This window comes from Danio aesculapii, chromosome 1, assembly GCF_903798145.1.
Source record: "Danio aesculapii chromosome 1, fDanAes4.1, whole genome shotgun sequence".
NCBI lineage: Eukaryota > Metazoa > Chordata > Actinopteri > Cypriniformes > Danionidae > Danio > Danio aesculapii.
In genome coordinates, this window is record NC_079435.1 from 29,818,583 (window position 1) to 29,832,381 (window position 13,799).

Here is a 13,799-nt window from a genome sequence, read left to right on the forward strand (position 1 = left end):
ACAAAGTATTACACAGACTTCACTATTCTAAAACAAAGCTTAGTAAATTCTATCCCTCCGCTTCGCCACATGCTACAAGTATAAGGGTACCTTAGCACATCTTTTTTGGTCTTGTGTGCAAATTCAGATTTTTTGGTTAAAAATATTTCAGTTCTTTGATATTTACGATTGTGTTTTACTCCCTGACTCAATGATAGCAATTTTTGGCTAGTCAGATTTTCTGGAGACTTTCAACCAAAATGTAGAGTTAACTGTTCAGTACGGCATGATCACAGCTTAAAAAAAGATTCTTTCTTTCTGGAAGAAAAATGTTTGACCTCTTTTTTTCTGACTGGCTTCTTGGACTCACATCCACTTTACATTTAGAAAGAATTAGATATTCCACTTCTGGGAACTCTGAAAATTTGGGTAAAATATGGAATCCTGTCTTTTTTTTTCTAAAACACTGTTTTTCTGTCTGCAAAAACTACAATAAAAAAAAAATATATATAAAAAAAGTTTATATGTTTATAGGCACTAAACATGTGAACGAAGCTGTCATAAGAATTATGGCAAAATGTCAGAATTGTTACCAAATCATTTATGAGATAGCAATAATGGCAAATTCAAAATTAAGTAATGAAAAGACTGATTTTGACTCAGATTTCTTTAACCACATAGCCTAATTTTGACATATTTGTCTGTTAAGATAATGATTTAATATACATTATTAATCATATAAATTAGATGATTGTTCAATTTGCTTTTATAAACTAAACTCTCAGAAAACAGGTACACGGTGGTACAAATAATGTTCCTTGAGGAATTGTTTTGTACCTTTGTAAAAGTTGTACCTTGAAAAGACCTCTTATGATACTGTTCTGTGCATTTTATGGTACAGTTGAAATGAAGGTACACAATTGTTCTCATAAAAAAGGTACATAAGTGTTGGACAACTTCTTCTTTATTACAATATATATGAAATAAATATGACTGGAAAGGCAAAGTGATTTTATGAATAATTTCCATATTAAAACATGAATCATCATTTAAAAGCATATGTTCAAAGAAACTCATAAACATTCATTATTAAGTTCTATAATACAAAACAACTGGTAAAACAAAACTATAGGTATTGTAAACTAAACATTTAGGCATTTTAAATAAAAATTTGCAAAGCATTTTCTGATAAATACATTTTTATTATTGATTTCCGCACCTTTTGGCGTTTGCTTTCCACTACGCTCATGAGCTGGCAACAGTCCTGCATATGCAAAGTGTTCATGCAGACATTTTAGTATTGTAAAACTAATCAAACATTGTGCATCTCTCATTACAATATTTTTTGCATAATTTTATTTCTATTTTAAAATTAAGTATATTAAATTAACTTTTAAGTTATTGCAAAGGTATTGTGTAAAAATTGGAAAAGAAACAGTTTTATATTGTACATGGGAAAATGTATTTCTCTAACTTTTTGTGAAAAGTGTTGTGAAATGTTTAGCAAAAAATCCTTCTTTTGATTTATGTTAAAGTATTTTATTCTTTTTTTGTAAATGGAAAAGGTGCATTTACACAAAAAGAAACTTAAAAAAAAAACATTTTTAAAAACATATTTGATGTTTTATATTTACTAAAAATAAATAGACACATTTTGGATATAGCAAAATGTCTTTAAATAGTTCTTTAAGGAACACATTTGACACTGTTAAAGTACAAAAGTATCTTGTCACTGTAATGGTCAGATTTGTACCTTTGATGAAGGTATTGTATCTGCAGGTTTTATAAACCAAAGGTACATTTTGGTTTCCCATGGTACAAATCATGTCGTTAAAGGTAAAAACTGCAAGGTACAAATTTGTTTCTTTGTCTTAAGGTACATTCTGTTTCATAAAAAGGTACAGCCCCAGTGCCAAGGGTTTGTACCTTCTTTGGTACAACATTGTACCATTTTTTTCCTGAGAGTGTAGAAATTATAAACATATTAAACTTTATTTTAATTATGTATAATAATAATAATAATAATAATAATAATAATAATAATAATAATAATGATAACAACAGTCAGAATAATAATACATCCAATAATGATGATGTTATTATTATTATTATTATTGTTATTATTAATAACAATAATAATAATAATAATAATAATAATAATAATAATAGTAATAAATTTTATTTATAATGCGCTTTTCTAAAACCCAAAGTGCTACAACCACAGAGAAATCAAACCTACAATAAAATACAAGTATACATAAATAAATATTCTAAAATATGAACACATTAGAATAATCAAGAATCTAATGAATCTAAGTAATGCATTTTCACTTTTGGCTAATTATTGTTCAGTGTCAGTTCATTGCATCTTTTATAGAATCTTCAATCTGTTTGCTAAATTAATAGAATGTGTTTTAAACACTCCAGAAGGACGCAACATAAAAGTCACTGTTCAAACAGTTCAAACAGTTTCTAAGTAGAAGAAATCAGGCTTTTCTTTTCTGTTTCATTGATTGTATTTATTAATCAATAAAATCATCGTGGGCCAGTTTGCAATGGCAATACTCCACTATTTAGAGCAAGGTAGGAAAATGATTCTGCTTTGGGCCCCCAAATGTACAGGGCCATTGAAATAGGTCTAACTAATAATAAGGCTATTAAATATAAAATATTAAAATAAAGTAAATATTAAAATATAAAAATCCAAAATATTAAAAACTTAAAAAGGATTAAATATTATGATGACCGTTAAACGCGTCATAACAGTCATAACAGTCAGGGTCCATAAACCTGGATGCAAGCTGTTAACCCTTTCGTAGTCATGATAACTTTAACGGCCTCTAGTGGCTAATTGCTGTAAAAGAAAACGCTAATTTTGTAAAAGTGACGCGGGTGAAGTTTGTCTCTTGCGAGGCACCATACTCGATACCCTTTCCCCTTTCCCTCTCTCGGAGCGAGATTTCCTTATAACGCGTAATGTTTTTACGTTTTTAAATTCAGTGCCTTTATGTCGTTGTTTCCTTAGTTTTTTTAGTTATATTCCGCGTGTAAGTGGCATGATGTTCACGTCCACCGGTTCGTGGGGATTATGTAAGTACAGTTTAAAACCATCATGTCATGAAGATCAGATGCGTCTGTCTGTCAGTCATTCATTCAGATTAAAGCTCAGTCATCATGAACCTTCATCCGATTATTATCGCACTTCACACATGATCCTGGCCATCACGTCAGTTTGATTTGGCTCATGATTTTAGACAGGAAATGTTTGAAGAGAGAAATCAGCCACTTCTGGGCAAATGCGAGGCGACAAGAATCATGTATCTCATTATAACATTTATTTTAAGAGATTGACAAAGAGACAGAACATGAACTCTGCTTAAAACCACTGTGATCACCACATTTCTGATAAACACCATTAAAAGAGCTGTAGGTTACTGCTGACTGCTTATTATTGATGTATCTTTTGAAACATCATTTACTTTTCCTTAGCTGTTTAAATCATTTACAATTCCTTAGCTGTTGAAATTTTTTTAAAAATATTTTTTTAAGTCATGTCCTAGGACTTTATGAAAGTTACCTATTCATTAACAATTCCATTTTTTAGTAAAACACTGCTGTTTGAAAGTTAATAAATAAATTAAAGTCACAAAGATTTTTATTTTATGCCATGTTATTTAAAAAAAAAAACATTGTTATGGTTTTGCAGTTTTACCCAATAATAACTCAATTTGTAGTTATCACAGTTACGTACACTGCAACATAGATCTTTTTTTTTAATAAATGTGTTGCATTTACACACAACGAAAACAACTAACGAAAACGTGCTCCATTTTCACACAACGCAGAATCCTAAAACATGACAGACCCAGCCATTTAGGTAAGTCATGAAACAATTCATGAAAACACGCTGCATTTACACATAATGCAAACAATTTACGAAAACAGGCTCCATTTTCACACAACGCAAACAATTTATGAAATCGTGCTGCATTTTCTCACAACACAACACAAAGGAAATGTTTCAAGAGGATCCTAAAACATGACAGACCCGACTATTTAGGCTATGGTTGTTTAGGCTTCTAAATGACAAAAGACAAGGAATCAGGATGTTTAAATAAACAATCAAAAAACTCACCTTTCAAAGATCACCTACAACTTTTTGTAGGAGCACTGTAGAAGCTCTGTCTTGAAAACAAATTCCTCGTATGTGTGAACATACCTGGCAATAAAGCTCTTTCTGATTCTGATTCTGATTCACTGAGCAATAGTCATGGCTCAGAGGCGTCTGTCACGTTTTTGGGCCCACTTGAAACATTTCTGTTGTGTTGCGAAGTTTTCTCAAGTGTTGTAAGAAAATGCAGGAGTTTTTGTAAATTGTTTGCACTGTGAGAAAATGCAGCGCGTTTTATTAATTTATTTGCATTGTGTAAAAATGCAGTGTGTTTTTTAATGTGTATCAACAATCAAACTAAGAAACCTGGTTTAATAGATTTAAATTACACACTGTAAAAACATATCTGTTAATTAACAGATTCTGTATTTTGTTTTCCTTTTATTTATGGTTGTAAATTGCATTTTGGGATGTTGATGTCTGCTCTGTTGACTTATGTTGTTGAAAACTTAACTCTACAGTTTAACAAAGTGACTTTTATTGACATTTTGACAAGTATATATATATATATATATATATATATATATATATATATATATAATATATATATATATATATATATATATATATATATATATATATATATATATATATATATAGAGGAATAAGTCTGTAAATAAACTGGCAGTTTATTACAAGGTATTTGTAGTGTAATATACAACGCCAACCCAGAAATTATATCACTTCAATATCATATATCGCTTTTTACCACCTTTCAAGGTAAAAAATTGTTGAAGGAAAGATCAAAGAATGCCATAATGCAATTCAAAAGCATAAATAAATGTGGAAAAGTAAAAGCATGAATCACAAAATACGGAAATCAGCAAATTTACGCATATTATTTTACAATGCATATAATAATCTAGTTTTCCATCGGGAGGGGAACTTTAATGCTATGTGGAAACTTCCACTATAGGTATTTCGTCAGAATCCAATCCTCTGAAAAAGTATAAAAATGGGCCAATGAAATGCCAATGAGTTGGCAGTGTCAGCGTGCACAGTTGGTGTCAATTACAATTAAACTTGTTATAAAGACGCAACTCATGCCACGCCAGACATCCTTTTCACTTTCAAAGCCTTTCACGAAGCTTCTGAGAGAGTCTTATGAGGGTTTCTCCAACTGCGTCGACAGAGAGAGAGAACGAGAAAGCAGCTGGCTTCCCCCGGTCCAGAGTGTTGGCAGACGGGTGGTGAACGCGGCGTGGGATCCAGAAACAGATATGCTGGCTGCGATTTACCGGGCTGCTTCGGCTGTGGGTCTGGTGATGGTTCATCCTCCAGCCCCGCGGCTGGACCGACTAGATGGGTGTTACGTGGAGGATACTAAGAAGGCAAGACCTTCTAGCCTCCCATCCCTTTCTTCCCGGAAGTGCACAGTTGGCTCACGCAATCTTGGAGGCCACCTTTCTCTGCACGATCTGCGTGCGCCTCCGCCCTCACCCCCCTTGATGGCGGAGCAGCTAGACGAGCAGCTCGTACAAGCTGTACAAGACGATCTCCCAGATCAAGCGTGCCATTAGCTAGTGGCTCGCGGAGTGCGTGAGAACGGTCTCCTTTCTCCTTTCGACCAATCCTAGATCTGCGTGTTTTGAGGCCGCTACCGCTACAGGCTGCAGTTCAGGATGCTTAGGCAAAAGTGGATTGGTTTGCAGCAATAGACCTGAAGGACACGTACTTCCATGTCTCCATACTTCCACGCCACCGTCAGTTTCTGCTAATACATTTGCAAGATTGTATAATCTGCGAGTGGAGCCGCTTTCCTCAAGGGTGTTAGGAAACCCTGATGAATGAGGAAATTTAGTTAGGTGTTGTAAAATGCTTGCTGCACCTTTCTCTCTAACACAGAGATACGTGCGCTTTCTTGCTTTGTCAATTAAGTTCCCCACTTGGCGAACCTTGCAGTTCCTCCGAGGCATCCAGCATCTGACTCAACGGAGGAGTCAGGTGTTGGCCTGTTACGTTGTTGGCATGCCCACTGGTCAGCCCGTGTTCTAGATATAGGTGCCTGCTATGCAGCAGCAGTTTTAACATGAAGTGACACGACATCTGACATAGATACCACTGGCACATGCCACTGAGTGTAGTAACACTTCCGGTGGCATGTCTGGTTTTTACTGTCATGTGTCACTCGGTAGTGGAATGTGTAGTGACCTGTGTCACTCAGAGTGTCGCGCTGCATGTCACTTCAGTGACATCGACACCCGGCGAACCTTAATGACACTAATCAACACGCGCAAAACCATATTTAATCATTACGTGACTTTTAATATGATTTATTGCGTCGCAAGTTAGTTTATATGCTGGACTACTCCATGATGTTTTAATTTAAAAGCATTTATTTTACGCATTCGTAGCTATACTTCCGGTATTTATTGCTACAATATGTAATATTTAGTCATTTGACAGTACATGTCAGTGGATATCAAATTTATTGTGACATGCTTATCTGTTGCGCCGTATATTATTGCATTGTGGCGGTTCCTTTGCTGGCTACAATATGGATTTCTCTAGGTTTGTTAATTCATTAATTTATTTTATTATTTAATTAATTTATTTTCATTTTAAGGTATTTTATATAATATGCTTTATAAAGTTATAATAAAATGCATGTTGTAAATACATAACATATATGCAGATAATAGGTGTCATTTGCCTAATCATTTTTAAATATTAAAGCAAAAAGAAACTTATCACATTAATGTGCTTAAAACGTGCTTATACTGACACCTACTGGCACATGTCACAAGATCGCTGGCATTAATGGCATGTGTCACTGACATTAGTGGCATGTGCCACTGACACACTAGTGGCGTTTAGGCCTACTGACATTAATGGCATGTGTCACTCACTGACATTACTGGCAATAAGGCCTACTGACATTAGTGGCATGTACTGACATGGCATTTATGCCTACTGACATTAGTGGCATGCACTGACATGACATTTATGGCCCGTTTCTACTGAGAGGTACGGTACGGTTTGGTTTGGTACGCTTTTATGGCCGTTTCCACTGTCAAAAGGCGTACCGAACCGAACCGTACCGTACCACTTTTTCGGCTACCTTTCGAAAGGGTACCAAACACGAGAAAGGGTACCAAAAGGCGTAGCTAGGGGCGCAGCTGAACGCTATTGGTTTACAGAGATCATTCGCTTACACAACAAGCCAGAATGAAAACAAAAAACCCGCCATGTTTAAAATACACAGCGAGAGATTATAGCGGAATTATTAATACATATAATAACGAGCCATGGTCAATCTGGGCTCAAACAAACCTTGTCGTCGTCTTGATGAACAGCCACAAAGGCATGGAGTAGAGCAGAATCTAATCTGTGCCTTGTAGTTTTTACGAGGCAGTCTGAAGTGCGAGCGGTTTCGCTTTTTTCCTTGCGTTCGTCGCGCATCTATATCTGAAATAACAAACTTCTTGAGCTGATGATAATAACCTGCGCTTGATTATTGACGTGCTTTTGAACCCAAACCTGTCAGACACTGACAAACGTGAGAGTGAAGCGTGAAGCGTGAAGAAACAAAGGAGAAGCCGGAAAAAAAGGAGCACATTATTTTTCAGCAAACATGAACAAAATGCCATGTATAAATATTATCATCACCTTTTTATACTAATATGAACTGGGAATGATGGAATTACTCTCTAACAGAGGCTACATGTGCTGCTGAAGATTACAGACACAGATGAGAGGTTTACACTGACTGTAGGCTATATTTTATGTTGTTTTTGAACCTAAATATGGGCGAAATGTCTGCTGTCTGTAGTTCTTCTGTATTTGTTAACATATCGGAGACTGTAAGGGTCTGTATGTGTTTATATGTGTTCATTTATTTATTTATTAAAAATAATTACAGACGTTACGGTAGGCTGTTTCGCACTGTCATTGATCTGCAGTTATAATCAACTCATGTTCATAGAAAAGTTAGTAATAAACATTTCTACACAAGTATTTATGTGTGTAAAGCATCTGTTTTGTGAGAAGAGCTTCTCGTATGATATGTGAGCGACCTGTGCAGCTTTATTGTAGACATTTTCTCGAGCGAGAATGACGTTGACTGAAACTTTGTCATACACCACGCCCACCAAAAGGGTACCCTTGGTAGTGGAAACGCAAGCCTGATAAAGGTGACCCGTACCGACCCGAACCGCACCAGTCAGTGGAAACGAGCCATTAGGCCTACTGACATTAGTGGCATGTATTGACATTAGTGGCATGACATCAGTGGCATGTAGTTGCTGTGACATCAACACAACTTAATGATGCTTCTTAACAAATCATTACGATGATGTCAAACATCTGATTTATTGCATCGCGAGTTTGTTTATAAGTCTTCTCTATGTCTCTCAAGTAACACTTTACAATAAGGCTGTATTATTTAACTTTAGTTAATGCATTAGTTTACATGGATTAACAATGAGTAACACATCTGTTAAGCGTTATTTAGTCTTTGTTAATATCTAACTAAACTTGTAAAAAGTTAATGCAGTTAACAATACAAATGGTGAACAATAACTTTATTCATCGTTACATAATCTTTACCATTTTTTATGCCTAATATCTGAAGTTAAAAATGCAGGCTGAAGTGTTAACCAGTTCAATATGTATTTACATTTTTAAAAGTAAATTATATAAAATACCTCAAAATAATACATGCTATCCACTGACATGTATTGTACCAATAAAGATCTAAAGTGTCACTACAAATAAATTTAAAAATAATGTAGACCTACATGCCACTAATGTCAGTGATCTTGTGACATGTGCCAGTAGGTGTCAGTATAAGCGGGTTATAAGCACATTAATGTGATAAGTTTCTTTTTGCTTTAATATTTAAAAATGATTAGGCAAATGACACCTATTGTCTGCATATATGTTATGTATTTACAACATGCATTTTATTATAACTTTATAAAGCATATTATATAAAATACCTTAAAATTAAAATATATAAATTAAATAATAAAATAAATTAATGAATTAACAAACCTAGAGAAGTCCATATTGTAGCCAAAAAAAGGAACCGCCACGATGCAATAATATACGGCGCAACAGAAATGTTGTGTCACTTCATGTTAAAACTGCTTCTCCTGCTACAGTATGTGCGATCCCATATGCTCACTCAGCCACGATGTAGTCCCCCCCTCTAGGCGGGCTCATGTCTTCCCTCCCCGCTAACCATCTTCTAATATTAGTACTCCCCCTTCTCAGGGCTATTTCATATGCTTTTGGCCATTCGGTCAGCAGCTGGCCCATTGAGACTGCACGCTTTCCCAACGTACTGTCGTACTGTCACAAATTCTTAGAATTAACTAGGTGTATTTTTATGACTCCCCGAAAAATATATCTAAACCAGGAACAGGTAAGTAAGGGCCATGGAACACGTTGGAAGGCTGCGCCTCCCATGTTGCAGGTGCGTTCACACTGCAGCTTGGCATGCCCCTCACCAGAGACGTGGTAAGGTTCTTTCGTTGTTGCATTTTCCATAGATTTCCCCATAGTGGAATTTCCACGTAGCATTGAAGTTCCCCCCTCGATGGAAACGCTACGGTTACTAAAGTAACATTCGTTCCTTGATGGGGGGAACAGAAATGCAATGTTCCTTTGCCACAGTGATTGTCCCTTAGCTGGTAGTCGTAAAAGGCTCTTTCAGCTAGAAAAGAAGGTCTGGAGTGGCACGAGCTGTGTCTTTATAACAAGTTTAATTGTAATTGACGCCAGCTGTGCACGCTGACGCCGCCAATGACATTTCATGTTTTTATACTCTTTCAGATGATTGGATTCTGACGAAATCCCCAGAGTGGAAGTTTTTTGCATAGCGTTTTTGTTCCTCCCCCCCTCAGGGAACGAGGGTTACTTAAGTAACTGTAGCGTTACATATAATGATCTAATACTTAAAATCATTCTAAGATAATTTGATAATTGAAATAAATGAATCAATTGATTAAATGCATAAAAAATAAACAAATTCATACATTTAGTGCAAATGTTAATTTACAGAATAATTAGTTCATTCATTTTCTTTCGCCACAGCAGTATGAACCAACAATTATTCTGGTATATATTTTTACGTAGTGGATGTCCTTTTAGCCACAAACCAGTACTGTGGAACACCCATACTCTCTCATAGTCACACACACACACACGCACACACACAAAAAAATGTGTTAATTAATTCAATTATACTGCATGTCTGCGGTTTTAACAGTGGTAGAAACCAGAGCACCTCAAGGAAACCCACACAAACACAAGGGAATACAAACTCCACAAAGAAATGCCAACTGATAACCACTGCTAACCAACAGCTAACCACTATTTTACACTCATTTATAATCTACAGGTCTCACTGTATAAATGGGATCTTTTTACACCATTTTAAAGATCCCTTGCATTTAATATATGATCATAGCTCACTGCATGAGGATGATCATATTAACTAATGTGTCTGACAGATTCACCTAAAGGTCCAATATGTCCTACAGTTAGAATATATACGTTCATTCTTTGACGTCAACAAAAGATCTAATGATACAATTTTATTCTTATGTTCTGCAGATAAAGCACCCCTGTCGAAGAGCTTACTGCTGCTTCCCACAGTCCTCACTGTGCTGCTGACTGTGCTTCTGCCTCAGTACCAGGATCTGTTCATATACAACCTCCAGGCCATCAGGCAAGGCAAACAGGTGAGATATACAATTCAAAAACAAAACTTATTCAGACACCTTCGACATTTCTCATGTTATCAGAGATTATTTATTATAATTGGTAATGGTAGTAGAAAATTATTTTTTGCGTATAATATGTCACAGTTCATTTGGTAACACTTCAGTTTAAGTACCAATTCTAGTGTTAACTAGTGGCTTATCTGCCTATTATTAAGTACACATGAAATCAAAACTAACCATATGGATTTTGTTAGCTTACACTGCTAGTTTTGTGGTGAACAATTCATCTGTGCATGTCATTAAGAAAAAAAAACACATCCGTTCAACTGTCTGTTTTGACAGTGTTATGATAACAAACAGAAATAGTGAAGAGGAGGCGTCTGTTAGGTTGTCATAACTTTCCCCAAACCCTTTTCCTGATCTTTCTGAATGAAATGCCTACTTTACTACATTCAATCAGCTAGCAATAGGAAAAGCAAGCCACGCCCACTGTTTTCTCATTTAATATTCTGTTTCTCTAGGAACTACATCACAAAACAGAAAAAAATGTTTGCAGCTTCTGGTTAATGCAGACTTTAAGATCATAGTTGTTAATTAGTATAAAGTACATATTCTGCATAATCTTATTCTACATCTCTGATCCTAAATCCAACTGCTGTCTTAATAAATATTAATAAGCAGCAAAGTCTGTTGAGCTAAAAGTCATAATAATAAGTTTGTTAATAGTGAGAATTGTACCTTTAAATAAAGTTTGACCATTTACTTTGTTTTGCTGTACTTGCATAAATAAACTATAGTGTCCTGCACCCACTAGTAAAGAAATGTAAAAATATATTCATGTAATATTATTTACTCGAACAATTCAGTTCGTTATATCAATGGTTCCCAAAGTGGGAGTGGTGGGACAATGAAGGGGGGTCACTTGGTGATTTCCAAAAATCTAAATAATTTTATTAAACCATTAGAATTACCATAATTTATCCATAACTTACTGAAGATAAGAATAGTAGTTTATATTTACAGCCTTTACAGTGCCTTCACAGATTACGTGCAAGGTTTCTATATTTATAACCACCTCAGAGGATATTGGGGGCTGCAAGTCACTGGCATTGTTATTTTGGGGGTTGTGGACTGAAAAGTTTGGGAACCCCTGCGCTATATCAAATGTTCATTTTTAAACTATTTATATTGCTCCTTAATGTTTGCCTTGTTATTAATTTATTAATCTTAATCAGTATTTAAAAATTAATTATTTAAATTTATTCAAAGTATTTTTTTATTAAATTTGAGCAATTTCTAGGTCAGAATAAGTAAATAAAATGGAAGAATTGTGCTAACCCTAATTAATTTTTCTGAAATAAATCATAACTTCTTTTGACCAAAGCAGCCAAAAGTTCATTTGTCTATCAGTGAGTCTCTTTTGAACTTCATACCAATGAGGAAAATATATGCCATTTATAAACTTATTTAGGTTTCTTCTTTCAATGAATATCATAACTTAGAGAAAGTCTGCATGAAGTGACGTTTTAATATTTTAATATCTAAATATTTAATATTTGTAATGAAAAGTAAATCATGACTTATTGTGAAACTTATACTTTGAGTTTAAAATGTTTGCAGTCATTCAAATGTTATCCTGCATGAGCATCGAGTTGTAATGAAATGCTAATTGTTAAACCTGTCTCAAGTTTGGTGTCAATAATTAGGTAGCATAATACTACATTATATATTTGCAATGTAACATATAACATTGGATTTTAATAGCATTAATCAGATGTTCAAAGATGTGTACTTGGAACTCTGTATTAGTATAATTAGTAAATGGGAATAATAAAAAAATAATTAATAACACATTTGTTCTTTTCTGATTGTATCATAATCGTCATCCAGCTAGTGTGTCAACAGCCAGAAATAATAGAAATATTGCTTGTTCTTAAAATTATTTTTTGTTTGAATAAAGGTTTTATTGAATAATAATTGTATTGATTTGTGTGTGTAAATATTTATGACATTTCAAAATATTCTTAAACAGTCATTGTGTGTGTTTGCATTTCCATGGTTTTTGTAGTTCTGGAGGCTGGTGAGTGGACGACTTATCTGTCTGGACCTGAAAGACACTTTCTGCAGCAGTCTGCTTATTTACAATTTCCGCATATTTGAAAGAAGGTTTGGCAGCCACAAATTTGCTGTAAGTATTAGGTGTCAATGGTGGCTCTGTTGTGTGCGTCTGCCTGTTTTTTTATCTTAAAAATATGAAAACTTCGGAAAGTGCAAAGTGCTTTTTAGAAAGTTTCAAAATAGTTTGTGGGAACTTGTACTTCGTAAAACATGAAAATACATTTAAGCTTTGTAATTTTATAATGGATTTATTTTAGGGTGTCTTAAAAATTCTTTAAATGTTTTTAATAAAAAAATGTGTGGCCTTAAAAGTTATGTTGGTACCAACCAACGAAATCCATATATGCAAAGAAAACAAATCAAATTAGTTTGCAAATTAAGTTATGTGTAAGAAAATGAAATGACACAGGGAAAAAGTATTGAACACATGAAGAAAGGGAGGAATAGAAAGGCAGTGAAAGCCTAGACAGCAGCTGAAATCTCTCAGTAGTTTTCAGCAACCGTCTGCCTTTTGTCAGTGTAAATTAAGGTTAGCTGCTTCAGTGCTACATCTACATTAGCATGAAACCAGTGTGTACATTTCAGCAGGACAATGATCCAAAATGCTTTCAGAGAAAGAAAATCAAGCTGTAGAGTGGCTCAGCCAATCACCTGACTTAAATCCAATATAAAATACCAAATAATGATCAAATTTGATAGACGAGACCCACAGAACCATCAAGATTTTTACACTTCCAAGTGCCTCTGCCATCACCAAAAATAGCCTTTTATATAAAGTATTAAATACGTTTCAGTAGTTCAGTACTTTCTCCTTCTGTCATTTCATTGTTATTACACATAATTAATTTATTAATTAATGT

At 34.6% G+C, this 13,799-nt stretch overlaps 1 protein-coding gene across 1 annotated transcript in view; it reads left to right on the forward strand.

Moving 5' to 3' along the window:
* The first annotated feature begins 2,903 nt into the window (after positions 1 to 2,903).
* ubac2 (UBA domain containing 2) overlaps positions 2,904 to 13,799 on the forward strand; it is a 44,884-nt gene continuing 33,988 nt past the window's right edge. Inside the window, exons 1-3 of the mRNA XM_056458568.1 lie at positions 2,904 to 3,069; positions 10,712 to 10,839; positions 12,890 to 13,009. Coding sequence (XP_056314543.1) covers positions 3,036 to 3,069; positions 10,712 to 10,839; positions 12,890 to 13,009 — 282 coding nt within the window. The 5' untranslated portion in view covers positions 2,904 to 3,035. The remainder of the gene's footprint in view (positions 3,070 to 10,711; positions 10,840 to 12,889; positions 13,010 to 13,799) is intronic.